At 45.6% G+C, this 26,654-nt stretch overlaps 1 protein-coding gene across 1 annotated transcript in view; it reads left to right on the top strand.

Annotated features, from left to right (window-relative positions):
• Positions 1-26,654, top strand: part of AGBL1 (AGBL carboxypeptidase 1) — a 387,636-nt gene that overhangs the window by 135,549 nt on the left and 225,433 nt on the right. Inside the window, exon 18 of the mRNA XM_054043152.1 lies at positions 14,194-14,374. Within this exon, the coding sequence (XP_053899127.1) occupies positions 14,194-14,374 (181 nt within the window). The remainder of the gene's footprint in view (positions 1-14,193; positions 14,375-26,654) is intronic.

The following is a 26,654-nucleotide window of genomic DNA, read 5'->3' on the forward strand; positions in this document are numbered from 1 at the left end:
CAGATGTTGCAGCGATGGGGTGGATAGATGGAGTTAGTCACCAACTGCATCATAACAACACTGACAGGACTCCAGAAATGACATCTAGGCCAGAGGTTCTCAAATTGTGGTCTGCGGACAACCAGTGGTCTGCGAGCTCCATTCAGGTGGTCCGCGGATAGTTCGCCGGCTGCACATGAGAGAATGAAGGGCCACCCACCTAGTTAGTGGAGCTATGCAGGCATGGCTCCACTGATTAGGTGCCTGGACCCTGGAGAAGAGACACATGCAAGGTGAGGTGGTGGCTTTGGGCATAATAGGGGGTAGGTGGGAAGGAGCAGTGGGATGAGAAGAGTGGGTGGGGGAATTTGGGATGTGAAGGGCTGTGGCGGCCAGAGAAAGAGGCATCTTCTCCCAGCTCCAGGGCTGCGGCTGCCGGGGAGAGATGGCCCTCCATCCCAGCCTGAGCTCTGTGGCTGCTGTGGCGGGGGAGATACCCTCCTCCTTCCCAGCCCCAGCTCGGAGGCTGCCGCAGCAGGGGAGAGAGGGCACATCCAATGTATTAGAAAGCTAAGGCTACTGATATTAAAATATGAATTGTGTGCTTTTATTTGTAGAACAAAAAAAGTTAATAATTTTTTTTATATAGTACTTTTATCCAAAGCGCTTTACAATAGATAGCTAACAGTACAAAAAAACATTTGAAAAGACCATTAAGTGGTCCGCTGGGACCCTAAGCAATTTTCAAGTGGTCTGTGGAAAAAAAAGTTTGGGAACCACTGATCTAGGCCATTTGCTAGGCACCCAGATACTATGATGTTGAGCACGGTATAAATGTCTAGATAAATAGGTGGATGCTAATAGGCACCAGAAATCTGTGTGGGCGAGAGGAGAAAAAGCAGCAGAAGGCCAGAGACTGAACTGGGAAAGAGGTGACAGAGAAAGGAGAGGTGTATGGATGGGAGAAGGGGTTCTTCATCCAAGGGAGGATAGAAAGTTATAGAAGTACCTTGGTGGTCCTGCAGCCACCAGGTAGATGTGAAGGAACAGGTGGAAAGAAGGGTAAAAGTGTCCTCCATTGGGAGAGCAAAAATGGAAATGCCTGAGTGAAGCATTTGGAATATTGCAAAGGTAATGATGTGGATAATATTCAGGGTGTCAAAAACTTCTAGGACTTGATCCTTCCCTGCCTTTCCTATTGTGTTGTCACTTACATCTGTGCAAAGTGCGGGAAAATGCTACCCTCTCAATGTGGTAGCCTTCTGTGCCCACTTTGCACAGGTGCAAAGGATACAAAGGTCCAGGTCTGCGGAGAATCAGGCCCTTTGCCATTCCTTTCCCTGTGGCCAGCAGGAGGCAGGCTGCTATTTTCACAACCCTGGCACGAAGTCTGCCCTGATAAATCAGTGTCTCAGGCTACTGCAGGTCGCTCCATAACTCAGTAGGGAATTTGTATTGCAGCAGGGTTGGAGAGTTGGAATTGAAGGCCACTCTAGGAACACAGTTGTGTAAATCCTGGCCTTTGGCAGCCCTAGCTGTTTAGCTATGTTTCATAAATCAGGTCCTGTCGTGTCTGTCACGGCTTCCAGATGCCAAATTCTTTCTGTGGCACCTTTGTCAAGCATTTTAAAAGGGCAAGAAAACCAACAGCCAGGAGGTCATGATGAAGCACAATCTGATTCAGGAATTGGGCTTCAGACTGAGGAAAGAAATGAGAGCAGCCGGCGAGTAAGTGAGCAAGAGGCAGCAAGAGGGTGTCTATGTAATTCTGGGATCTCATAAATTACATTCTTTGGGTGCATGTTGTCTCCAGCATTCAGGCTGCGTGATACATCTGACTGCTTCTCTGTTTTCACTGTGCCTCATGTTTGCTAGCCCCAGACCATCAAAGATGCAACGGACCCACGTCCACCCTTATGTGCACATGCAGCACAGTATGCTGGCCATGAGCTCCCACATTTGTAGAGATGTGCTTAATAAAGCAAAACTCTTGTTCAGATGGATTGAATTATTGACCAGATTGCTTTGCTAACGAACACAAGCTCTGGTGGATGTGTCTCTTCCCTAGTACGAGACCCACTTCCTTGATCCTCAACCAGTTTTCTCCCCAGTTTGAATATCCCTTGCCATGCAGATCCCACTAACTTATTTACTAGCTTTTAATTTCATCTGCCTAGGCACAACTTGCAAGTAAAAATTGTGCCCAGCCAGCGGAAACACAGCCTATTTACCACCAAACAGCTCATATTTTCTGCGTTCATGGAAACTGAAGCCCTATAGGCACAGGGAAGCGCTAGCACAAACTTCCTAAAACATACCCTGCCAATATGCCCCAAAAGTTATTCCAATAGCTGATGCATGAGAACCTGAGAGTGAAACTGACTGTGAACTGAGAAACTGACTAGCTTGCTTTCATCATCCAAGCTGAGTGAAATGCATAGAGCAAACAAACAGCCTAAGTAAAGTGCATTAAACTTTCAAACTTCTTTCCATTTTAATATTTGAAGGTGTTAGAATGGTAGGCAAGGAGTTTTTTGTTTAACGGTATATGGTTTTTATCATTACTCTAAACAGAGACACTGGTTTTATGGCTCATTACAACAAATTGTCACACACCCTACTGCCTGCTAACCCTTAATTGCTCACTTCATTTTAATTGGTCTCCTACAGAATGTGTGAACCCCTTATGCTTAACAGTCTGACCCAACTTGTATTTAGCTCAGACACTCTTATTAGCTCTTTGAAGCCTGAAAGTTTTGTCTCAGCCACCATCAGAAGTTGGTCTGATAAAAGATATTAGCTCATCTACCTTGTCAATCTAACTCTTTAAACAGTTAAAGAATGGATGTCACCTTATCCCTTGCAAACAAAGTACTGACATAAAAAGCTTTCTGGGGAAATAAGTCATACCATGCAGTGCTGGTCATCAGCCTGTCATGACATTGATTGACAAGAATAGTCTGTTATTTAAATATATGTTATATATTTTAAAAGCATTTTGATAGTTTCCAGACCTGAAGATGAAGTGGCTGCAAAGGCTTTCCAATGCAATATGACTTAAGGGCCAGTGAACCTCCAAGGCAAATAGGTGGGAACCAGAGCTAGCTCTTCTTAGGCCATGCAGAGTGACAGGCCCTAAGGCATCATTTGTTGGAAATGTTCAAAGCTCTGCCAGTGAAATGTGGGTTAAAGATGCAGGAAGGCGCTGGGATCCCATCAGCGAAGCGTGGCACCGTAGTCAGCGCCAGTGAGCCGATGGATGCACTAAATGTGCCAGAAATTCAAGCTGAACAGCAACCATCACTTGCATCGTCGCATTATTTGACAAATAGAATCTTCCAGCCAGGACTGATTTTTTAAAAATAAATAACTTGAAAATCATTTGGGAAACTATAGTCAATGAATGCTGGAAATGTGGCTCTGATACACTGGAATGTGCTCTTCTCTTCCAAGAAGATGCTGCAGGTGGAAGAAAAGGAACAGTAGGTGATATGTGAACTTTATAGCAAACGTGGTTCCCTCCTCTTCTCTGTGGGATTGTCACATGGTTGCTGTCAGAGTAGCTTGTCTGCTCCACTCAGGGTTTCCTTGGTCTTGTTGACGCATTTGTGCAATACTTTTCAGAAAGAAAACAATCCTTCCTTAAACTTTCCTGGCACTTGGTTTGTAAGAACAGATAGACTGCCCTTCCAGAACAGACTAATGGTCCATCTAGTCTGGTATCTTGCCTCCAATAGTGGCTGGGGTAGGGTGGCACATGCCTTGCTGTGCACATTTAGAGCACCTTGAAAAAATTCTTCCTGACCCTAGCTGGAGGTCAGTTGATGCCCTGAAGCATGAAGGTTGAGAATCCTGGTGGTGGTTATCTCTGTTACTGTAATGTCAGATGCTGTAGGAAGAAACATAACAGTTCATTGTACTCCATCCGGCCTCTTCTCAGATGTCCTATTTAGCTGGTTCCAGGAACCAAAGAACCACTTGCTGCATATTTAATCATTAGAGGAAGAAGAACAGAGTTGTATTTTATGTGCTATGCAGGCTCTCTGAAGAGTGTTACCTTCCTGGCAAAGTCATAGGGAAATTGATATTTCACTGTATGTGCACGTCTGCACATTTATACAGCAGCATGAATGAAGGAAGCGATGGGCATGGTTCCCAGCTGTGTGTATAACGCAGGGCTCATTAACCAAATGTTGCTAGAGTGGTCAAAAGCTATAAACCCAGGAAAACCCTTGAATAAGCAAAGTTAAAGAACCTGCCTTTTTGGGTAGCATCTGCACTCACTCATCAATTCTGAAGCTCATCCTAGAACCTCCCTCCCTTCCAAGACCACATACACCACTCTCATCCCAAAAAAGGTACCCTGGTACTCCAGCCATAAACATAAGCCACTTGTGCTTAAATGTGCTCCTCTTCTTTCATATGACAACTTGAAAAGCAACATAAAAGTTGATGTCCAAGTTTGTCAGCCACTCTGTGGCTTCCAGTGACATGGAATGTGTCAAGGCTGTCCCTCTGGGGAAAATTTTTTAGAGAAGTGCAGTGCACTAGGTGTTCCATGGTTTGGATGCCTTCTCCACATTAGCATATAGGGCTATCCTTCATTTTCCATTCATGTACTAGGTAATTACAATGCCCACATGAGGTTCTGATATGCTCGCACTGATCCATATCTTACATGGCATGGTGAAGCAAGGTGTTTGGTCTGTAGGATCCATAATAAGGTCTTGATTGTTGACCCTCCTATTTTCACAGCCTTTGCTACTTATCTTTTGGTTGCAGTCCTGGAGTTTTAAGAGCTTTGGCCACTAACTGGAAAGGGTTTCTTGAGTTAAGTTGACATCTGGGAGATCTTTATAGATGGGCAAGTCTGGGTTCACTATTGCATGGTCATATTCTTGTATCATTATTATGCTTTTCGAAGGGATGGTGGTAAGATATGTATGAGGTCAGAAAGCTAGACTTCCTGTTGACTTCAGCACTCCTGTGATAATTCTCATAATAGTGTTCAATTGCATAGTGACAAGTTTTTTATGTATGCTACAAACCCATACCGGCACACAATATTCAGCTGCTGAGAAGACGAGAATATGGCTGTGTGATAACAAACCCAGACTTTCCCATCTACAAAGATCTTCAACGTCCCTCTCTCTCCCGCCTCAAGATGCCACCTTAAGTTTAGGCACATTGATAGTAGGTGAGGCTACAATCCAGAACCACTCTTAACTATACCTGGGAGTCCGCGTGCCTTAGTTTGATGCCACAGAAAGCAACATTCAGGCACTTCTTTGCATGTTAGTTGCTCAGATGGAACTTGGAGACAGCTGTTCTTTGAAGAGACATGTTCAGATTGCTACATAAAAAATGAATTCCAAATGGATAACAATCACTAACAACACAGATCACCCAGTGATGTAACTAGTCCTAAGCGTCCCAGAAAAATGTAGCCACCCTGTGCAGTCTGATTCTATCTGCATCAACTCAAAACCATGTACAGAACAATGTCATTCATGGGTGAGGTTGTCCCTTGCTGGGGCAGAAGCTTAGGATATTGTAGCTGCCCCATTAGGGTGCTGGAATTTCACCCTCTATTCAGAGTCTCCTCCTAATCCCCCTCCCTTCTCCTTGCAGCATAGTCCACTAGAGGATGAGGTACTTTATGGCAGAAGTTCACCTCCTTCCCTGGGCCAACAACACCTTCATTCCCATGAAGCAACCCAGCCCTCTGCCCAAGGACAGAAGACCCCATTGGTTGCTCCCTTACCTTGCTCAGTGATATCTGGAGCTCTTTATTGAGCCATCAAGGCAAGCTTCATTACTGAAAGGTGGAGACAGTTCTACCTTGCCAAACTCTCTTAGGTGGAATATGAGGAACGTTTAGTCTGTGCTCATCTATGGGGGAGACTATTTTAAAGACTAATGTGCCAGGAGTGAGTGCAATCATAACACCAAGGAGATGAACCTACAAAAGGCCTTTGCTGTGACGGCTTTGGTGCTGTGAAGTGTTAGAAGCTGCTGTTCAAAGATTCCCCCCCCCTCTCTTTTTTACGATCTGCCCTTTCTCCCCTCTCTCTCTCTTTTTCTGTATCTTGCACGTACATGTACGCATACAGTCAGAAACCCTTTCAGTTTGGTTAGTGTGGGATGAATGAACATCCCGACAGAACATTTCTGGGGCAAAAGAGGGATAAAAATCAAATCAAGTGGAGACCAGGAATTTAATTTTTCCTATCAGAGCCAATCTGTGATGCTTTATCTCTTGATAAAAATTGATATTTAATCCCTCTAATAATGGGAGACTGATTGTGCTGCTGCCTCATAATTTTTTGTTTGTTAAAACTCATCCCTTCAGGAGGATCTCAAATCAGAGGCAGAGATGGTGCTGTGCCTCTTTTAAAGATGCCGCATACGTTTAAGAATGAGCATTTCTTATACTGTAGGTGGGATTCAGCAGGAAATGGGTCTCCATTCCATAGAGACAGTATCTGTGACCAGAGTGCACCCCCGGCTTCAGAGCCCTCCCTTCAGACAACGAATTGAACTCTTCTCCCCTACAAATGGTTGGTTGTTTCCCTGGGTATCGTGTCTTCCTGCTGCATCTGATGCTTCTCGTTCCCAGCTCTGATTGGAACACTACCCCATGCTTCATTCTTCATGTCACACCTGGAAAGTAGAAGCTAGAGATCTAATCTGGTGGGATCCAACTTGATTTTAACCTGCTGTTATAGAATGATCGGGCCAAATCCTGAGGTCATGTTTTTCCTCATTCTTCACTTGTCCAGACTCCCTGGGAGTTTTGCCAGAGTAAGGACTTCAGGAATAGGTCCATAGAAATTAATGAAGGAAACGTCTGTTAAGTCACCTCCTCTCGCTACTGGGCAGCGTAGGAGTGTTCTGTACAAAATAGCTTCTAGTGTTTGGGCAATCTAGATGTACATGAGCTTCTACCACTCCCTAGCGGAGTCTCTTCCTCAGCCTAACAGATCTCACTGATATTCAGCCTAAATATTCCTTTGCTAAGTTTCATCCCATTAACCCAGATTTCACCCCTGTGTAGCACTCTAAGCAATTCTTCTTCCTCCTTGCTGTTATGCTTAGAGAGCAGGCAGTGTCAGCACAGGAGACTGGGGAGGAACTGTGTTTTTCAGAGGGAGAAAAGCCCCAGGCACCAGTCGGAGCATTGCACACAGTATGAACAGCAATTTGCAATTCCCTGTGAATACCCTGGGGGACCCTATCTGCATTGACCCCAGCTGCAGTCTCTCCCATTGGGCCACATGTTATCTTTTATACATGGAAAGAAGCCATGACTAAGTCAGTGGGGTTGGTAGCTGTAGACTGAGGGGAGTATATGGCCCTGAGTTCAGAGAAAGTCCTTGGGGCAAATTCACTGCTGGCATAAGCAGGCACAACTCCATGGAAGTACATTGTAATAGGCCAAAGACGCGTTTGGTCTCTTGCATGTGTGATTCACCAGAGAAATCACTGGAGGGTTGCCAAACCTTAGCCCTTAGTTGGTTGAAGTCTGCACTGCAAATTAGGTAACCTATAGGTACCTCTGTGTATGAACTGTGAGTATGCAGCATGAAATGTTGGTGCAATAGGTTACAATATTACCATTTTGGAGTTGGAGACTTATTAACGTTCTGTCCCTCTCAGGTTCACTTTTTATAAAGTATCATATGTCACCCTGAACCCATTACACTGTCATATAAATTATCAGAGTTTCCTTTCCCCATCATTATAGATTGCCATGGGAGAATGTTTTATGACAAAGGAAACTTTCTCAGCCTTTTTCTCCTGCCTGATTCATTTCAGGTGAAATCTGCCCACGGATTTAGCAATTCTCTTCGGACCTCTGCCCCGGACTTAACACACCAGCTACGCAGGCCTGGGAGACACGTGAGAGAGCTCGGGGGAGTTGTGATCCCACAGCCCAGGGTCAGCATTCAGACTAGTCCCATCTGTGGGATACACTTTGGCTGTGCTCTTGCTTAAATGCCCCCTGCTCTTCCTGGCTCCCACTAACTGCAATTCTTAGTTGCTCTTACACCTGCTTGTCCGGTACCATCACAGCAGGACTCATTCACAAATGTACCCCTCCAGGAACTAGGGTTGCCACTTGTCCAGGTTTTTGCAGGATCATCCCTGTATTGAAGTAGCTGTCCCGGGAAATCTGTAAAGGTAGAATCATAGAATATCAGGGTTGGAAGGGACCTCAGGAGGTCATCTAGTCCAACCCCCTGCTCAAAGCAGGACCAATTCCCAGACAGATTTTTGCCCCAAATTGCCCCCTCAAGGATTGAACTCACAACCCTAGGTTTAGCAGACCAATGCTCAAAGCACTGAGCTATCCCTCACTCCATACACAATGCCAGCTGTCCAGTTTATGGTATCGGGATCATTCCAGATGTCTTGGTTTTTTTGTACCTAAGAGGTGGCAATCCTACAAAGCAATAGTACTTTCATCCCCCTTCTACCTGCCATGCTTCAGATAGATTGCCTCAATACAACAAGGCAACCTGTGTTGCTCTCATCCCAAGGCCTGACTTTCAAAACAGCTAGAATGAAAATTGGTGATTTGCAGTACAAAATACTTGAGAACATCTCAAATTGCCTACTGTCTTTAGAACAAATTCAGGCTATGGAGTGGGTCGAATGTGAGCTGTGAATGATAGATACTCATATTCCTTTAACCCTAATCCAGTGCCAGCTACATCAGCCAACTAGATAATCTGTTGGAAGGGCAATCTGTGAGATCAGTGTTAGTGCTAACAGCAGCATGGAGACTGTGGGAAGGAGGAAAAGGGGATGCTGTGGCAAGCCATCCTCCATGCTCTGTAGGCAAGGTGCCATGTCCCTGGAGAAATAATGCATGGCAACCTCTTCCCATGGCTTTCAAATGCCTCAAAATAGATCTAAAGCAATATTTGACAGCTCCCTGAGTGTAAAGACCAGCAGTGGCACCGTGTCAAGCTGCACCCAGCCTGAGCAGCGTGTGCCTGTGTTCTGACTGGCCAATCATCTCTGAACATCTTGGATTCAAAGGTGAATGAATTCAAATGACACATGCACAAAAGGAGGTTGCCAAGCAACCTGGAGCCTGAAACACCCCACCAGGGTATGAAAGTAGAGAACAGGCGGTTCACGGCCGAGACAATTTACACTTGTAATGTTCCCTTTTTGCCATTTGGAACAATAATAATACATGTATTATGTACTTTAAAAAAAAAACATGTCCTGAATAATGCAGGGATGGAACAGATGGAGTGGGAAGGAGCTTACCAGGTCTTGCGGCAACTGAAAGAGACTGACAACTCTGTATCAATGTCTCACGTCTCCTGTGATATCTGTAATCGGTGGCCTCACGGCCAGCTGCTTTTATATATTCATCCCATACAGTGTTCTTGGAGCCTTGTTGTGTCTGCCTCACACCATATAGTGTCTGCTCTCTGGCTTAGTGTAGCTGTCAGGCTTTGGGGTGCTGAATGTCTGTGTATTAACAGTGTTGCACAAGATAAAGCCCTATCATGCTTAGGGGCAGGCATGAAAGAAAAACTTGGGTTGTCCAACCCTGAACTTCCAAGGAGAGAGAGAGAGAGAGAGAGAGAGAGAGTGTGTGTTAGCAGATAGAGAGACTCCAAACCCATATAGTCTGAACTCAACGGGCTTTGGATATGTAACCTCTATAGGCTCCCTTGAACATCCCAGTCCTATATTGTGTCGATACTGCTTATCTTTACAGTGGGCAGAGTCAGATCCAAAGAACCCTGGGATTTGAGGAGCTCAGAATCTCCACCTGGATCGGGCCCATCTGGAAATGTGCTGCTCCCCATCACGTGTTCTTTATGCTGAGGGACAATGGGATTTTGTTGGTCCCTCACGTTTCTCTCTGCCTCTGTTGCTGGCTCCCTCATTTGCTGTCATAATCTTCAGCAACATCAGAATTGCCTTTGCATCAAGATTTGATGATGTCATAGCCAGAGGAGTCTGACAATAGGTATAAGATTAAGCAGCAGGTGCAGGCAAGCTGTATGGAAGACACACAGCCCCTGTTTTCATGCAAATACCCAGAGTCATAATGAATGAAGGGAAGAGAAAGAGAGATGGGGACTGTGTGATATGTTAGCAGAATTCTTACTTCAAAGGCCATTTTTCAAAGTTTCCCAGGAGGTGTTGGTGTCTCTTTAATCCTTCACCTCAGGATTCTTGGCATCTGTTGGCGCTGCATTATATTCTGGACATGTTGAAATGTAACACGGTGTAACAAGACATGATCAGTTGGATGAGGCTTTATGTAGCATGAAAAGGTTTCTGTGCTTTCTCTTTTTATTATTTACATTCCCAGAGAAGGTTATATGCCATGTGGGCTTTGCAAAGATAAATGGCTAACCCGTGCTTTCTGGCAGCTTCCCCAGAATTCAGCAAGGATTCTATCTAAGAACTGGTCTAATACTTTTTATATCTGGTCTCAAATTTTAGCCTTGAAGGACCCATGTGAGAAAGAGATCCCGAGTGACTGTGCATGTCATGAAACCACGTGCAACTGGGCACCACTGACAATTAGGAGACACTCCAGACTGGAACAGCAGAAAGAGAGGCAGGACAGGTGTCAAGTGCACTGTGTAGCCCAGCAGTGGCACAGCAAGGGGTGAATTGAGTCAGGAATGTGGTGCCTCAGCAGAACTCTGTATGGAGCCAGCCCTGCAATAGCAGGGAGAGTTGGAGGTCAGGACTGAGCTGCATCTGTTGATTTGTGTCCAAGAAACTCACACCGTGCCTGTCTATGCTTAGCATGATTGGCCAGAGCCGCTGTCCAGCACTTTCATGAGCAATAACATTCATCACCTTTACTGAAGCAATATTAATGCAGATAAGTGTCTGAGTGGCTTAAAGTACAAGATCAGCTCACTCCTAGGCTCCTGCTTACCACAGAACTAAATCTATCTTTCTGGAATATTTCAGTGGAAGGGAGTTTTATGGCTGTGTCATCAGCTCTTTGTTCTATTTACTGCGTGTCATTAGTCTTCCTGCAGGGTGCAATCCAGGGAAGCACAGCAATCCTGCATGGGATTTATCAGAGAGTGCTCGTAGGGAGGGAGCATGTGCTAACAAGGTCTCCAGTAGCATGCAGCGCAGTGGCTGGCATGCAACTGTATTGCAACTCTCCTGTGGATGGAATGTCAGAGCTGCTCACATGTAAGGAACTCGCTCTGTAGGGTCTGCGTGTTTTGAAAGGAGGCTTCAGTTGATGTACCAGAGGCCTCTCTATTTGGGTCATGTGTTCCACCCCAGCCATACCATATATCTACTGTTAGCTGATAAATTTCAATAGCATTCACGTGTGAAGCCAGGAGAAGAACCCCCCGTGAATTTGCTAGAACCCTTGGGCCCAATCTTGCAAGGTGCTGAATGCCCTCAACAACCCTTTGTCTTCAGTGAGGGATGCGGTCACTCAGCACCTTGCAGAAGTCCTCGGAAGGTGCAGAACCCAGGCAAGTGAAAAAACTCAAATAACCTCCACTGGGTCTCTGGAAATAAGTTCTGGACATGCTCCAGCCTCTTTTGTAGCATATTGTCCAGCTGAGACAAGGGGTCATCCTGTGAGGTGAGCAGGATTCAGGCCTCTTACATCACTGGCAAAATTATGGCAAAACCTTCCAGGGCTTTTGTGGATAGCACGCTGACCCTGCTCTTGGTTTTCCTTTTGGCTGATGGTAGAAATACATATGCTGGAACGAGGCCTCTCAATTAACATGCTGCACTTGCTCCCACGCAGAGAAGAGATAAGAGTTGTTAAAGCTGTAGTCATCAATTGCAAAAGAGAACACATTTTATTTTGCTTTGTGCTATTTACAGCTGTTGTCCATTCAGAGTTCTCAGGAGCCCCATTCCCCGCTACAACTGCACAGCCCCATAAGTTTAACTCAGCAGTGAGACTGAAAAACCGCACTAAATCATGGTGATGGGGGAGAGAAGAAAATGTCTGGAAATGGGAAAATGTAGCTGATGTCTTTGCAAAGGCTGAAGTTTTTGCTTGTTGCTACTTTAAAGTGCTACAGCCAGACGGCATAGAGGCTGTAACGGAATAGAAGCCTCACCCTCTGAGACTGGCAAAATGCTGCTAGTGGCTTTTCAAAGGCCAGGGTGATCCTTTCGTGCAGTTTTTAAATGCTCAAGGCATTTTCTGTATTTTGATCAGTGAGTCATAGTATGCGAACAATGTGGAACTAATATAAGGCTGTTGGGAAACTGAGTTCTAGTTCACGTGCTTTACTGGACTCATGATACGGCAGCTCTGTGTGAGTTCTCAGATCACAGGTACAGCTTACATTGTTTTATACCCGCTTACTCGTTGGCAGGAGGCGAGGGGGCTGGGGAGGAAAGAGGGAGAAAGAAAGAAAGAAAGACAGGGAAATTAACTCTAGATCTGAGTCTGTAGCCCAGACGCTTACAATGAGGAATAACTAAAGAACTGCGTATGCAGTTGTCAAGAAGAAGCATGGTCTATGGGTTGATACAAATGAGTAGGAAATGAGAAATCTGAATTTTGTTTCCATCTCTGCCACAGTCTTGTTTTGTCAGGCAAGTTACTAGCCCTCTCTTTACTATACCTATTTTTTTTGAACATGGACATTATGAGGATTAATCCATTAATGTTTGTAAAGTGGTTAGAAATCCACGGGTGACGTTGGGATCCTCAGGAGGCGCTATAGGAGGGCGAAGTATTATCATTTGTTAACTCGGTATTTATTTACAATATTATTGCTTACGCAGTAAAGTGCAGCTGATTCCTTTTGTGGGGGCCACAGTTTCTGCTTGATACTGCCCCAAAGGCTTGTCAAGCAGGGTCCCCTTGAGCAATATAGGTACAGCAAAATAATGTTACATATTTCAGAAATGATCTGATAGAACTGGACAAAATCATCTTGGCATTGGTGTGACACTAACAAAGGCTGGTTTGCACAAAACCAAAATACACAAAGTTGTGCTCAACATTGTGAATACTCACAACAATATTATTTTTAAGCAAAATAATTCTTCTTCTTTCACTTTTGTCCCCAGTTCTTGCCCATATCCCCACTCCTGTGCTCTTCTCCTCCATTCCAACACCGATCATCCCCATTCCCAGATCCTGCCTCTCCCTCCATGGAGCATGCTTAGTGAAGACGGAATGTGCAAACTGAGATTTTTCAGAGGCTTATAACTTGGCCAAGTTTAGACATTTTTTCACAGGAACAGCAAAAGACACATCCCTGTTATCATGGTGACTCCCTCTAACTCCTGTCAAGTTTCAACTCCCTTCACTAAAGCATGAAGGTGCTAGCGTTTCTCAATGCAATAGTTGTAAGATTTTTTTCTTAACATGGGCAAAACAACATTTTTAGCTGAAATTTCCCAAAATATTTCAGCTTTAGGCAGACACCTGGCACTGAAAATTTCAACCCCAGCAATTAGTTTGGCAAAGTTATAAGCAACTGAAAACAGTGTCTTATAATTGAATGTGTCAGGCAATAGTAACTATACGTGTCACTAGTTGCACCACCTATATTTACTTAAATCAGGGAAATAATCTATCTCTTACTTTAAGTGAGTATGTACTGATGGTTGACCTCAGAGACTGTCCTCTTTGCAGCCTGCCTAGATAAAACCTGTATCTCTATTCTTCCTTTATTTTGTGCAAAGTCACTTGCACAGTTGTAACACCAGTGGGTTTGATTCCCCCAGCAGTGCTAATACTTTGCATCTCAGGCCAAAACCCTAAGGGCATGTAGTTGCTTAGGGGCTTGGAATGTTATCAGCTGCTCAAGGAGAAACACAAGGTGAAGTTGGCCCTTAGCAAATGAAATCCTGTCCTGTCACCTTTAAGCATCAGTGCAATTTGTCATTAACTTACAGGGTCAAACTTTCATAAATGGCCTTGAAATCTGAAGCTGCGGTTTAATGCAGAAAACCCTATAACTGTGCATACAATTGTCTATGCAGGCAAATTCAGGGATGGTCGGGTTCTACGTGCAAAATCATGTGTGCAAATTTGACAGCCAGGATGAAAATATGGCCTTTAAAATTAGGAAATGTCAAAACCAAGGGAACACTGCCTCTCTGTTGGCTTATTGTCATATTATTCTCTCCAGGGATTAAAAGGCAAAATGCCACCCACAAAGATAAAATACAAAACAACGTCCTGACTACGTTTTATTTTCTGTTTTATAGGCAATCGTCCCTATGTGGTGCTCATGGCACGTGTTCACCCTGGGGAGAGCAATGCCAGCTGGGTAATGAAGGGGACCGTGGAGTTCCTCGTGAGCAATGACCCCATTGCTGAGCTCCTGAGGAAATGTTTCATTTTCAAAATCATCCCCATGCTCAATCCAGATGGAGTCATCAATGGCAAGTAAGTTGTGACAACCTTTGTTTACCCTGGGGCTGTCTGAGAAGCCTTCCCTGGGCCTATATGGGAAACTTTACCTCAGTCTGGGCAGCAAGCCTTATCTCTGGGAGCTGTTGGTCAGGAGAACATCCTTCGTATGGATCCTGGCATTCCTGTGTTAGTCACATATAGCCACACAATAGTCACTTGTTTGGTGTCTGATTTCACAACTGTGAACCGTGAGTAGCAATAATAGCCCTCAGCTGCCAGGGCAGAGCTCTGCCACAACCACATGGCGTAACTTGGCTCTAGCTGGCTAAACAGAAATCCATCTGTCCCTGCTAAATCATTCAGTGCAGACGTCACCTGCAAGACAGCAATGCTTGGGAATAACTTGCTTTAATTGGTGTTTTGCATAGCCTGAGACGGGGGAAGAGGATTACGGATCTATTTTACCTTTGTGCTTTCATTTAAATACTTCCACCCAGTGATGCTCCCTTCATCTCCCCACTCACATTTCTTGATGGATTTTGAGCCCTCCTGGGCCTAGGGAATGCTGATCTGCTCCGGATTCCCTTGGGGGGATGTCTGCACAGCAAAAGCGGTGCGTGGGCTCACCTACCTGAGCTAGCCTGGGTAACAATAGAAGTGAAGACAGTGCTGGGAGGACTTCAGAGTGGACAGTGAGCTGAGTACGTACCCTGGGTGTCTGCTGGGCTTGTATTACCTGTGCTGCAGTGCCCACGCTGCATTGTCTTCGCTGCTATTACCCTTGCTCGCTGGATCCAAGGGAGCTCAGGTAGGCTAGTAGTACACGGCTTTTTATTGGGCAGACATACTTCTGGAGTCTTCTTTGCATGCTCCCTCCTTTTCCACCCCAACACATGCATACATGGTCACTCACTCCCTCGCTCTCTTGACTGAATTGAAGAAAGCACTGTCCTGCTTCTGACCTAGACACCTGAAATACAAGGTAGCCAGTGAGTTGGAGAGAGACCCTATTTTAGAACTGGGCTAGATGAGATGGGCTTGTGGGATATTTGGGGAAACCCCAAATGCTTCTGAACATGGAGTTTACCCACTTGCAATGGGTATTTGGTAGTGGCACTATAATATGTTCACTGTCTTCTTTTAGGGTGATCATGTCTCCCCCGGGTGACAGGCCTCAGCAATTATAACTACCTGCTGATTACAGCTAGAGGAGTTACTCCTTTTGGTCAGGTTGTAGGGACTTCCATTTTTGGTGCTGAAGGTGTTAAGTTTTTGATCCTCACTGGTGACCGTGGTTCATGCGTGTGCATGGCCACAGTTTGTTATAATAGGCTAATCTCAAAAGTCTGGGAAATTGGTTCAGACAAGCACTCAAAAGTCTGGCTGCTCCTTCAGACTTCTTGAGTGTGTAAAACTGTGTTGGGATCTTCTGGGAATACCCTTCCCTGTGGCCTGTGGACCCTTCTGATTTTGGTACAGGCTGGATGGGACCCCACGGGTGCAGAGACAGTAGCAGAAAATGAAAAACAACGAGAGAAACCGAACAGAACTTTATCAAACTTCCCAAATCAATTCATTCTGAGTTGGTGCAAAAGCTTCAGTGCTGGAGCTGGAGGTTGCTTTGATATTCCCCAGCCTGTCACAATGCTATGAACCATCATGTCATTCGTGATATATCACCTCCAAGGAAGCTGGTACAACAGCAGCTTGGCAGGTCCATTTGATGGAAAAAGACAACCCCTGAGTGTTCTAGGTCTCTGCAGGCATTGAATGCCCTAATCCTTTCAGGCAGCAAAGGCAAATGGAAGGTGGATGGGTTTTTTGTTCCCCCTGCCTCCCTTTCACTGTACTTAAAATCTTCAGCAGATGGAGGACTGGAGGGAACGACTGACCTTTCTTTCTCAAGCATTCAGGAGGTGACTCTTTAAGGGTGGGACCTCAATGGGGAGGACAGAGCTCTGCATGGCACTTTGATGAAGTGCCACTTCTGTGCTCATGTCACCCAGGAGGAACTCCGCCTCACCAGGCGCAGAGGAGCTCAAACCTGACTCGGGTGTCGGGAGCACCTCTTGCTTGAGAGATGAGCCAGGAGATCCTGGTTCTATTCCTGGCTCTGTCATTGACTGCATGGCCCTGGGTAGTCAAGGCTTGACTAGACGACCAGTTAGTGCATGGCAAGTTGGGGTGCAAATCTATGGCACCCTAGCCTGCCACGCACTAGAGGTTCCCTGCTGTGCTTTGATCTCCTCGACCTTGGAATGGGGGTAGATAAGTGCGCGTGCCCAGTAGGGAACTTCTAGTGTGCAGTAGCAGGTCCGCATGGTCGGTTAGTGCATGGCAGGCTAATGTGCTGTAGATCTACACCCAGCTTGCTGTGCACTAACCGTTCATCTAGGCAAGCCCTCAGTTTGCCTTTTTGTGCCTCTGTTTTCCCAGCTGTAAAATGGGGATAAACATAGATGTTAGAGATGGAAAAGACCTATATCTAGTCCATCTCCCTGCAAATGCAGGATTGCTGCCCATGGTACATTTACGAATGTTTTACCTGGTCTAGTTTCAAATGTTACATTGACTATTCCACAACCTAACACACAGTACAGCATGCACAGGAAGGGTTTCTGATACTCAGTGTATATTTTCCCCATCTTTTAATTTAATCCCCCCATTCCTGGTGACACCCTTTATAATTATGTTGTGAGGCTTAATTAAAGTGTGTAACGTACTTTGAGATCTTGAGGTGGAAGGCGATAGATAAGTGCCTAACTCTATCCATCCACCTGCTTTTGTAGCTTCCAATTTATTACACAGTGAGAGAATGGAGATGCCAGTGTTAGGGGGCAGGAAGACATCTCACTTGTGTATTAACATGGCTTCACCCTTCTGTGCCCCCTCTCCTCTGGTGAGATCCCCCCCCCCCAGGCTCGCTTCTTTCTCATAATTCCATCAGAAATAATAGCTGGAGAGGTGAATGATCTCAAAACCTCCAGTTTTCACACCAGTGAGATACTTCTGAATCGGCCTCCACTTGGGAGCCATAAACGAGTCAAGAGAGCCATGTACTGGGATTGTTATTAGTTTGTATTACAGTCGTGCACAGAGGCTCTGACTGAATTCAGGGCCCGATGGTGTTAAGCCTTGCACATGTACACAGTCCGAAGTGGTATCTGCCCCAAACTGCTCACAGTTTAAATAGACAAGGCAGGCAAAGTGTAAGAGGAGAAACAAAGGTACAGCAGTAAAGTGACTTGCCCAGGGTCACACGGGTTAGTGGCAGAGGTGGGACTAGAACCCAGGCCTCCTGACTCCCAGTCCAGTGCCCGCTCCCTGGAAGCGGCGCGGGCTGAGGGACGTACTGGCCGCCCTTCCCGCAGCCCCCATTGGCCTGGGATGGCGAACCGCGGCCAGTGGGAGCCGCGATCGGCCAAACCTGTGGATGCGTCAGGTAAAGAAACCGGCCCGGCCCGCCAGGGGCTTTTCCTGACGGGCCGCGTGCTAAAGGCTGCCGATCCCTGCCCTACTCCCTGCCTCTCCTGGGCCAGGATTCCCCCTCCCCCCACATCTCATTGCCTCCCCTCCCAGCCCCATGCCCAAAGGGTCAGGAGGAAATAATGCCCTCCTCTTCTCTTTTGGAAGGCTCTTAGAGGAGCCAGCCAGGGCAGTTTGATTGAGATGATTACCTTGAGCATCCCTGCCTGGCTGTGGCTTTTTAATGAGCAGAGTGATTGCAAATCTCTCCCCTTTGGAAGCACAGACTTCTATCAATCTCTCCCCGCCCCACTTTGTGCTGTGGATTAATGCTGCTCTAGTCCCCCTATCTCAGCATCTTTCCTTATTTAAGAGAGGATTAATTTTTCTTTGTTGGCAGTGCTTTGAAGCTCCTCCTCCCCCTATCTTCCCTTGGTGCCAGAGCATGCATAATACTTCATTGCCAGTCATGGAGATGGATGCCAGTGCGTGGCATTTACAAAGGGCTCCTGCTAGCAGCCCTGTCACCCCCGTGGTTCCCCGCCGTACCCAGCCCAACGGAAGAGCACTCTCATCCCAGCAGGGCACTGCATGATCACTCTCCAGAAGCCTCGTGCAGTAACAAGACAAGCAGGGCCTCGCTGTTTGCTTTGGCTAATGTGATCTGAAAGTTACACGCGGCAAATATTCCTCTAACACAGACATGAGTGCAGTAATGTGATTACACTCCAGCAGCACACGGCCGAGATGGGAAACATCTCTCCTCCTGCCCCGACCTCCCCAGCTCTTCATTTCTTTCAGTGCTTTTACAATCTATCCCCATCCTTCAGCAATGGAAGGAATCACAGCTCTGGAACTGACCGTAAATGAAGTGTGTGTGTGGGGGGGTGCTTTTCATATAAAAACATAGCTCAACAACAGTCATCACAGCTGAACCTGGCTTTGTACAAACCCAAAAGAAATTGTGAGCATCACAGTGTGATTGTTGTTATGTTTGACTGAATGCACTGGTCCTATACCCTTTCCCAGAGAACAGCAGTCAGGCATGTAGCCAATCAAATGACAGACCTGATTAATTTTGTTATATATGTTAAGTAAAGTATTAGAGGTTTTTTATTAGTGCCTCTCCTAGCTCTCGTCAAGAGGTAGGCATTATATATTTCCAAGGGCAGGGAGCAGTCTGAATGGCTTTTCAAAAGAACTATTTTAGCTAAAAATGAAACAAAGAAATAAAGAACCAATATAAAGACTCTTATTTGACAGAAAGCGAGAGCACAGTGTGTGAGACTCATTTTGCAATAGCAGCCATCTTGAACTGGTTAGCAGAGAGTGATCTTGCATGCAGGCAGCATACCCGCTTTATTGTAAAATCTGGGTCTGGAGACCTGGATTTTATTCGTGGCTCTCCCACTGACTTGCTGTGTGACCCCTCTGTGCTTTAGCTTCCTCCCCCCTAAAATGGGGATAATTATGCTCTCTCACCTCTGGAAAGCATTTCAGATCTCTGGATGAAAATTGTGTAGATGTGCTTGGAGACTTGGTATATTTTCTCTTCAAAACTGCTTAACTTCCATGTTTTAAATAGTTCGCTGTGGTGTGGCTTGTTCAAAGGCAACAAGCAACACTCCCACAGAAAACCAGGCAAGAACCATGCTAGATTTACAGTTATGGAACTTAAAATAGGCTGGCTGAAACTTTTCAAAATTGCTTAAAAAACCCACTTTCATCTGTCACTTGAGCTGAAATCTGTGCTGTAGCCTCAAACTAGATTTATTACAGTCAGAGTTGTGCAATACACCCTGAATCAGGGTCTTCAAGGGAAATTGGAATAGACTTAATTATGGCAGCACAAATGGAGCCTTTCTGACCAAGAGATGCAGACAGTGGACTAGTACCTAGAATTCCATTTACACACACATTCACAAATGCATTTATGTGCAGTGGTAAAGCCACTCACAAGCTCCCTCCCACGGACACACATCCTGACATATAGTTGCACGCTCTGTTGACATCCTTGTATGACCGTATGCAATCTTGCATCCATGCTTGTGATACTCCCATAAATAGCCCCCCCCACAACTCATGTACACTCGCACACACCTGCTTCCCTTACACACACTCACTTTCTCGCTCACTCACAATCTTCACACACTCACACTCACAAAGAAGTAGTCAGCATTTTGTGTTCTTGTTGGGCTTCTCCAGACACTGCAGTTCTGGATAAATATTGCTATTTATTTTACCTAAATTTAGGGTTATTAATTATATCAGTATAAACCTAATTTATATCACCATAAACAACTATAATAAATGCTGCCAAATGCTAATACCCAGTGCTTGCGAACTGTGCCTATGCTTGATGGTTTTCTTCCTCCCCACTTCCCAGAAGCATTAAATTAAAAATGATTCAGAGTTGCAGGATCATAGATCAAGCTATGGGTGGGAGCTCTCAGGAAAATGCACTTGTTTTAAAAAATACTCCACACCAAACAGCCTGTGGATTCTTTGTGCCTTGTTTCTCCTTCCCATCTCTGCCACTCACAGAGCCCTGCCTGGGTGATGTGGCTAGTATTACCAGTGTGTGGCCAGTCCCTGCCAATCTCTTCTTTCTTTTCCTTTCCTCCTTTTATACTACCCATCTCTGTTCTCTTCCACCTGCCCCCCTCTTTCCCAGTGTTCTCCTCTCCAGGGCTTGCATCGAAGAAGTAAATGAGCACTTGGTTTTTCTGTGACATCGTCTATTTTAGAAACACAAAGCATTATACAGGCGAGTTAGCCCTCCCAGCTGTGTGAGCCAGGAAGTGTTATCTCCCATTTTAATGGTAGCAAAACGGAGACATGGAGAAGTTAAGTGATTTCTTCCCAGGTCACAGAGTAAGTCAGTGGCAGAGGTAGGAATAGGGCCCTGGAGTCCGGATTTGCTCTTTTAGGTTTTAGCCACAGATCGTTTTAAAAAACCCAAACAAACCGAACCATAAATGCTGATCTAGCATTTCACAGTCTATAGTTATAGGTTCAGTTGAGGTCTGCTTTAACGGAGGGTGTCATTATTGGTTGGATCCTATTTTATTCAGGCGGCTTTCTCCATCCCAGCTGAGTTATGACTCTTCTCTCAATGTTTCACTGAAGCTAAAGTGGCAGGGTTTAAAATCCTCGGTAATCATAGAAAGGTAGAAAGGGAAAAGTCCTGTTAGGTCACATCCCACAGCCAGTGCAGGACTGTTCCCTACTGCACGTTTTCTGGGTCTCTAAATATCCCAAATGATGGGGTTTCTACCCTTCCTTTCAGAGCCTGCCCCTTGATTTCATAGCAGGGTGCTCAGAAGAGGATTACGGAAGCACATCTCCACTTATTCCCCCCACACTTCCTCCTCTTCTGGCAAGGGAATTGAAGAGGAATTTATTCCCATTAATAAAATATTGTGTGAGCAAATGGGTGACCCGTGCTCTGCAAATATACTCTGAAGACTCCACGCAGTTGGTCCATCTATGGTACATGTGCGTGAGTGTCAGTGGGTGTGTGATGGAGTATGGGTTGGGGGAGCTGCTAGGTTTCTGTCGTGCTGGATCACAAGGGGCTTTTTAGAGCAATGTCATTAATTGGTACAGGGAGAGGGTTTCTCTTGTATCATGAAGAAGATCCCCAGGCAGGGAAAGAAGGAGGGAGCATACAACAGGATTATTTCCCCCTGCACTTTGCCACTTACCAGATGACGCCATCCCCCAGACCATCCCAGGGAGCCAAGCATTTAAATTGGCACAGCCAAGGTTTTTATGCTGTCCAAGCCAGCAAAAGTTGTGCTAAACGCCTTTGCAAGCCAAGGTGTATCAGATCCAAGAGAGAATTTTGCCATAGAGGACCTTGTATAGATGGTGATACAGATATGCTGGTATAGCAGGAGGCTATCTTAAGTATTTGAGAGTATGGATTAATGTGCTCACTTGCTGGAGGACTAAGTCATGTGTTAGGTTGTGTGCATATTCACCACTGTCCCCCGCTAGGGGGAATGTGTCCAGCATCTATGATACAGTGACTTGGTTGGAGGCATGAAAAGCAGATATAAACTCTATAGGCTAGAGTCACCCTGCGGAGGGGAGATTCGGCATGGGTAATGATATCCCCGCTGCCGTTCCTCAGGGGTTCTACCAAGGGAGGACAGCTTTAAAGACCACCTAGAGCTCCATGGGCTCTCCTCCAGTGGAGAGGCATCGAATCAACGTATTTCCTAAGCAGACTGGCCCTGTCCCCTTCCATGCTGTTCCCACCCATTTTGGGTGACTGTATCAGCCAGCGCCAGCTCCCCTGGCGGAGTAGGGATTTGGGGGCAGCTTGCTGATCTCCTGTGGAGTGAAATGGATCCTGTTACTGCTATTGACAGCTAAGAGGGATTCCCCGTTAGCTCACTGGTAGAGGCCTGTTTGTTTGGAGCGATAGCCAGCAAGCCGCGGGAAGCAGTTCAGCTTAAACCTATCCCTTTGCACTGTGCTGAGGTCACAGTCCACCCACAGCACCCCCCAAGTAATTCTCCCTTTGCAGCCAATGGCTTTGGGCCGAAGATACTAGAGCCACGGTACTGCCTTCTACCTGCACTTCCAGCAACATGTTATTTATTCTGTTGTTTATCTGCGGGCACCGCCTTGCCCCTTGAGTTATTAGCTTTATTCGCTTATTACCAGTGTTTCCTCCTCCGTCAATGTGTTCCCATACATCTTTGCTTCTCAGGAATATGCTTTCCTCTCTATTTACTGCTTTTCCTGATGCATCCCTCCCCCAAGCACCCTTCTCCCCTTTCCTGGCAACCCAGTAACGGCCAAGGAGATAAATAAGGAACATAACTCTTCCCGGCTATTATTTTTGTTGTGGTTGCTGTGAACAGTAATATATATAATAACAAGGAAACAAATCTTATTACTAAAGTAATTATAATAAATAAAAACCCAAGAGGGGAGATGAAGGAAGAGGCTGTCAGGGGAGTGATTGCAGCATGGTTTTTAAAAAATTTAATTTCCGTGAGATGTTCTCTGCCACTCTGGTGATACTCTGTCGAGGGGGGTTGTGACTAATTAGCAGCCAGTTGTTCTTGCTGTTGTAACATACCCTCGCCTAATGTATTTGTGTGCCTGTGTCTTTAAACAGTAGCTTGTCTATGTATCTGCACCAGTCACACATCAGCAGTTGGTTTCATTGCCTGGTGCTTTTGTTTCCTTTAAGGTATGTCTACACTACCTGCCAGATCGGCAGGTAGTGATTGATCTATCGGGGATCGATTTATCGCGTCTAGTGTAGAGGTGATAAAATCGATCCCCGATCGCTCTGCCGTTGACTCCGGAACTCCTCCGGGGTGAGAGGTGGAAGCGGAGTCTACGGGGAGTGGCAGCAGTCAACTCGCTGCCGTCCTCATGGCCAGGTAAATCGACCTAAGATACGCCGACTTCAGCTACGCTATTCGCATAGCTGAAGCTGCGTCTCTTAAGTCGACCCCCCCCCAGTGTAGACCTAGCCTAAGTCACTGAGGTTTTGGGGACTTGGCCACTCTTCCTTTTCTTTTCTAATGTTGTGAACTTCCAGGATTTGTGGGATTTTTTTCCAGGAGCTCATGGGACTGAGAGCCAGGAACAATTGTGTTCTAATGCCTCTTCTGAAACTGACTTTCTTTCTCTGCTCTTGGACAGAGCACTAAACCTCTCTGCCTCAGTTTCACCATCTGTACAGTGGTGCTAACTAAACTTACTGAAAGTAGTGAGGACTAATTAGTTAATGGGCCAAATTAAGACCTGATGCGAGCAAGTGCCTCTCCCCTTGTTTCAATAGACTTGCACTGGCTTACAGCCAAGGCTGTCACAATGTTTGTAAAGCTCTCTGAAGCTGTGAAGTACTTGGTAAATAGTGTGGCCATTGACTCCTGTAAGCTCAGTAATAACAGTATTCGGGACTACTAAATGCTTGGAGTTTGTTTAGCCTAAGGTATAGTATTAACTTGTAAAATGGGAAGTACCTTCAGGTTACCATCAGTATGATGAGGTGAAGAAAGATGATTGGGCTGTATTCCATGATCTCAGAAGGAGAGTATTTTGCTGTACTTCAGTGCCCATACTTCTGACTGACAGTAATTTACAATCTGGCTACCACGCTTCTTGGAAGACAGTTCTGGGACCTAGGAGACTGGTGCATACAGTTGTAACTTCTTAGTTCTAAAGAGTAAATTGAAAAATACCATTACTGTTATTATTTATCTATTATTACAGTGTAAAGAGATTATTTTATCTCTGTATTTGGCACTGCTGTGACTGCTGCTGGAATCCTGTGTCTGGTTCTCAGGCCCACAATTCAAGAATGATGTTGACAAATTGGTGAAGGTTCAGAGAAGAGCCATGAGAATGATTAAAGGATTAGAAAACATGCCTTAGAGTGATAGACTCAAAGAGCTCAGTCTATTTAGCTTAACAAAGAGGGTGATTAAGGGGTGACAGTCTGTAAGTATCTACATGGAGAACAAATATTTAATAACGGGCTCTTCAGTCTAGCAGAGAAATGTATAACACAATCCAATGGCTGGAAGTTGAAGCTGGACAAATTCAGACAGGAAGTAGGGTGTACATTTTTGACAGTGAGGGTAATTAACCATTGGATCAGTTTACCAAGGGTCATGGTGATTTCTCCATTGCTGATCATTTAAAATCAGAATTGGATGTTTTTCTGAAACTGTTTCCCAAACTTGGGACGCCGCTTGTGTAGGGAAAGCCCCTGGCGGGCCAGGCCGGTTTGTTTATCTGCTGTGTCCACAGGTCCGGCCAGTCGCGGCTCCCACTGACCGCGGTTCGCTGCTCCAGGCCAATGGGAGCTGCTGGAAGTGGCGCAGGCCAAGGAACGTACTGGCCGCTGCTTCCCGCCGCCCCCGTTGGCCTGGAGCAGCGAACAACGGCCAGTGGGAGCCGTGATTGGCCAGACCTGCAGACGCGGCAGGTAAACAAACCGGCCTGGCCCGCCAGGGGCTTTCCTTACACAAGCGGCATCCCAAGTTTGGGAAACACTGTTCTAAAAGATCTAATCTAGGAATTATTTGGGGGAAGTTCTATGGCCGGTGCTATACAGAAGGTCAGCCTAGATCATCACAATGGTCCCTTCTGGCCTCGGACTCTGGAGTTATGTTATTTTCGGTTTGATGGGGTTTGATTATATCTCGTGTTTGTTACAGTTATTGGAATCTCATGGTGTGTATTATTTATTATTCACATAGCACTCAGTATGCTTGGCAAAGAGGCAAGAAACAGGAGTCTCTCGTTGCGAATCTACACATTAGTCTATGACACTGTAGTTGATCACACTGGGAGGGGCAAGCTTTTCGGAGGGTTGGCTGGTATATCTTATTGTTGAGCTAGATCCATCATCATGTTGAAACTCTCCACCCTCACCTTTTAAATCTCCACCTCCAGTCCTACCTCTCAGCTCTGGCTGTGTCATGGATTCTTACTCAGATCCTGCCCATTCATCCCTCCTCACCACTCCTTGCGTCCACTTCTCCCCTTCCAACGTTGAACCTTTGGTCATGCTGTCCTCTCTCAAAGCACCTCGTGACTATCCTGCTTCTTTCTTTGGGCCTCCCATCAACTATCAGCTATGAATGTCTGCTGCCCCTTTCCTGATTGTGCCTTGAACTGTTTGCTTTGTATCCCCCCAGGTTAGACTGTTCACTATTTGGGGCAGGAAGTAAGATCATAGGTAGCTGTGTGTATCTGTAAAGCTCTATGCACATCGACAGCGCTGTATCAGTGACAAACAGCAATAGTAACTGGCACAAGTGAATTGGAGCTCAGGGGAATTGAGGGCATTATAGGCCAGTAGAAATCACCACAGCTGGCCGTTCAGGTCAGATAACCCCTTTTGGATATTCATCTAAGCCTCTGTAGGTCATAAAGCTCTGTCATGACAGTTCGTATATCCAGTTCATTGTATCTCAGCCACGTTTTGTATGTTGCTGTTGTGGTCCAAATCATTGCACAGTAGAGTAGCTTAATCAGTTATTTGTCTGCTAGGCTTCCATGCAGCGGCACAAGACACTGTACATACCAGTTGATCTTGGAGACCAGAATTTCTTCGCTAGTTGTTTTAATTTTATTCCATCCGGTTCTAGTCGACAGGGCTAACGCAGCCACATTTGCATATCACTGTGTCCCATCAGTCATGACGGATCAGCGTATTTGTTGCCCTGGTCTGACATTTAAATATTGACCACCCATTTAAGGATGAGAAAAACTTCCCCGACTCCTATATCTTCATTCAACTGATCAAACAGCCACTCAGACGGCCACAATGAAAGATCTATTGGAGGCAAATGACACTGAAAATTGAAGCATTGTATAAAAAAAAACATAGTTTCTTTCTCACTCTCTTGCGACTGCTGGGTCTATCCATTGGCCTCAACCCATCTGCCCCTAGATGAATCACTGCACTACTCATCATAATCATCGACACTGGCCTGTGCATTGTAGTTCATTTAACTGAGTGTGGCAGATCTTCTCAGACACTGGGGCAAATAGTTGGCATCCTTCAGATCCTAGCCTATTTGGTTCTCTTGGAGAATAGTCAATGACATAGTAGTTCATGAGACGACTGACAGCTATTGGTCACCCCTCGCCATTCCAAGTCGCATGTCAAAGTCCATGCCAGTGCCTAGCCACAGTTCTGGAGCTGGAATCTTTTATTCATTGGACAGGAGAAAGAAAGTCCACAAAATGAAACTGCAAATACTTCACTTTAATAGATGTGATGAAGAACGTCTATGACTTAACTACAATATCCACACTACCCAGAAAGCTGAAATTGCAAGGGAATGAAAGGTTATTGTCT

This window comes from Malaclemys terrapin, chromosome 10 (assembly GCF_027887155.1).
Source record: "Malaclemys terrapin pileata isolate rMalTer1 chromosome 10, rMalTer1.hap1, whole genome shotgun sequence".
Classification (NCBI taxonomy): Eukaryota; Metazoa; Chordata; order Testudines; family Emydidae; genus Malaclemys; species Malaclemys terrapin.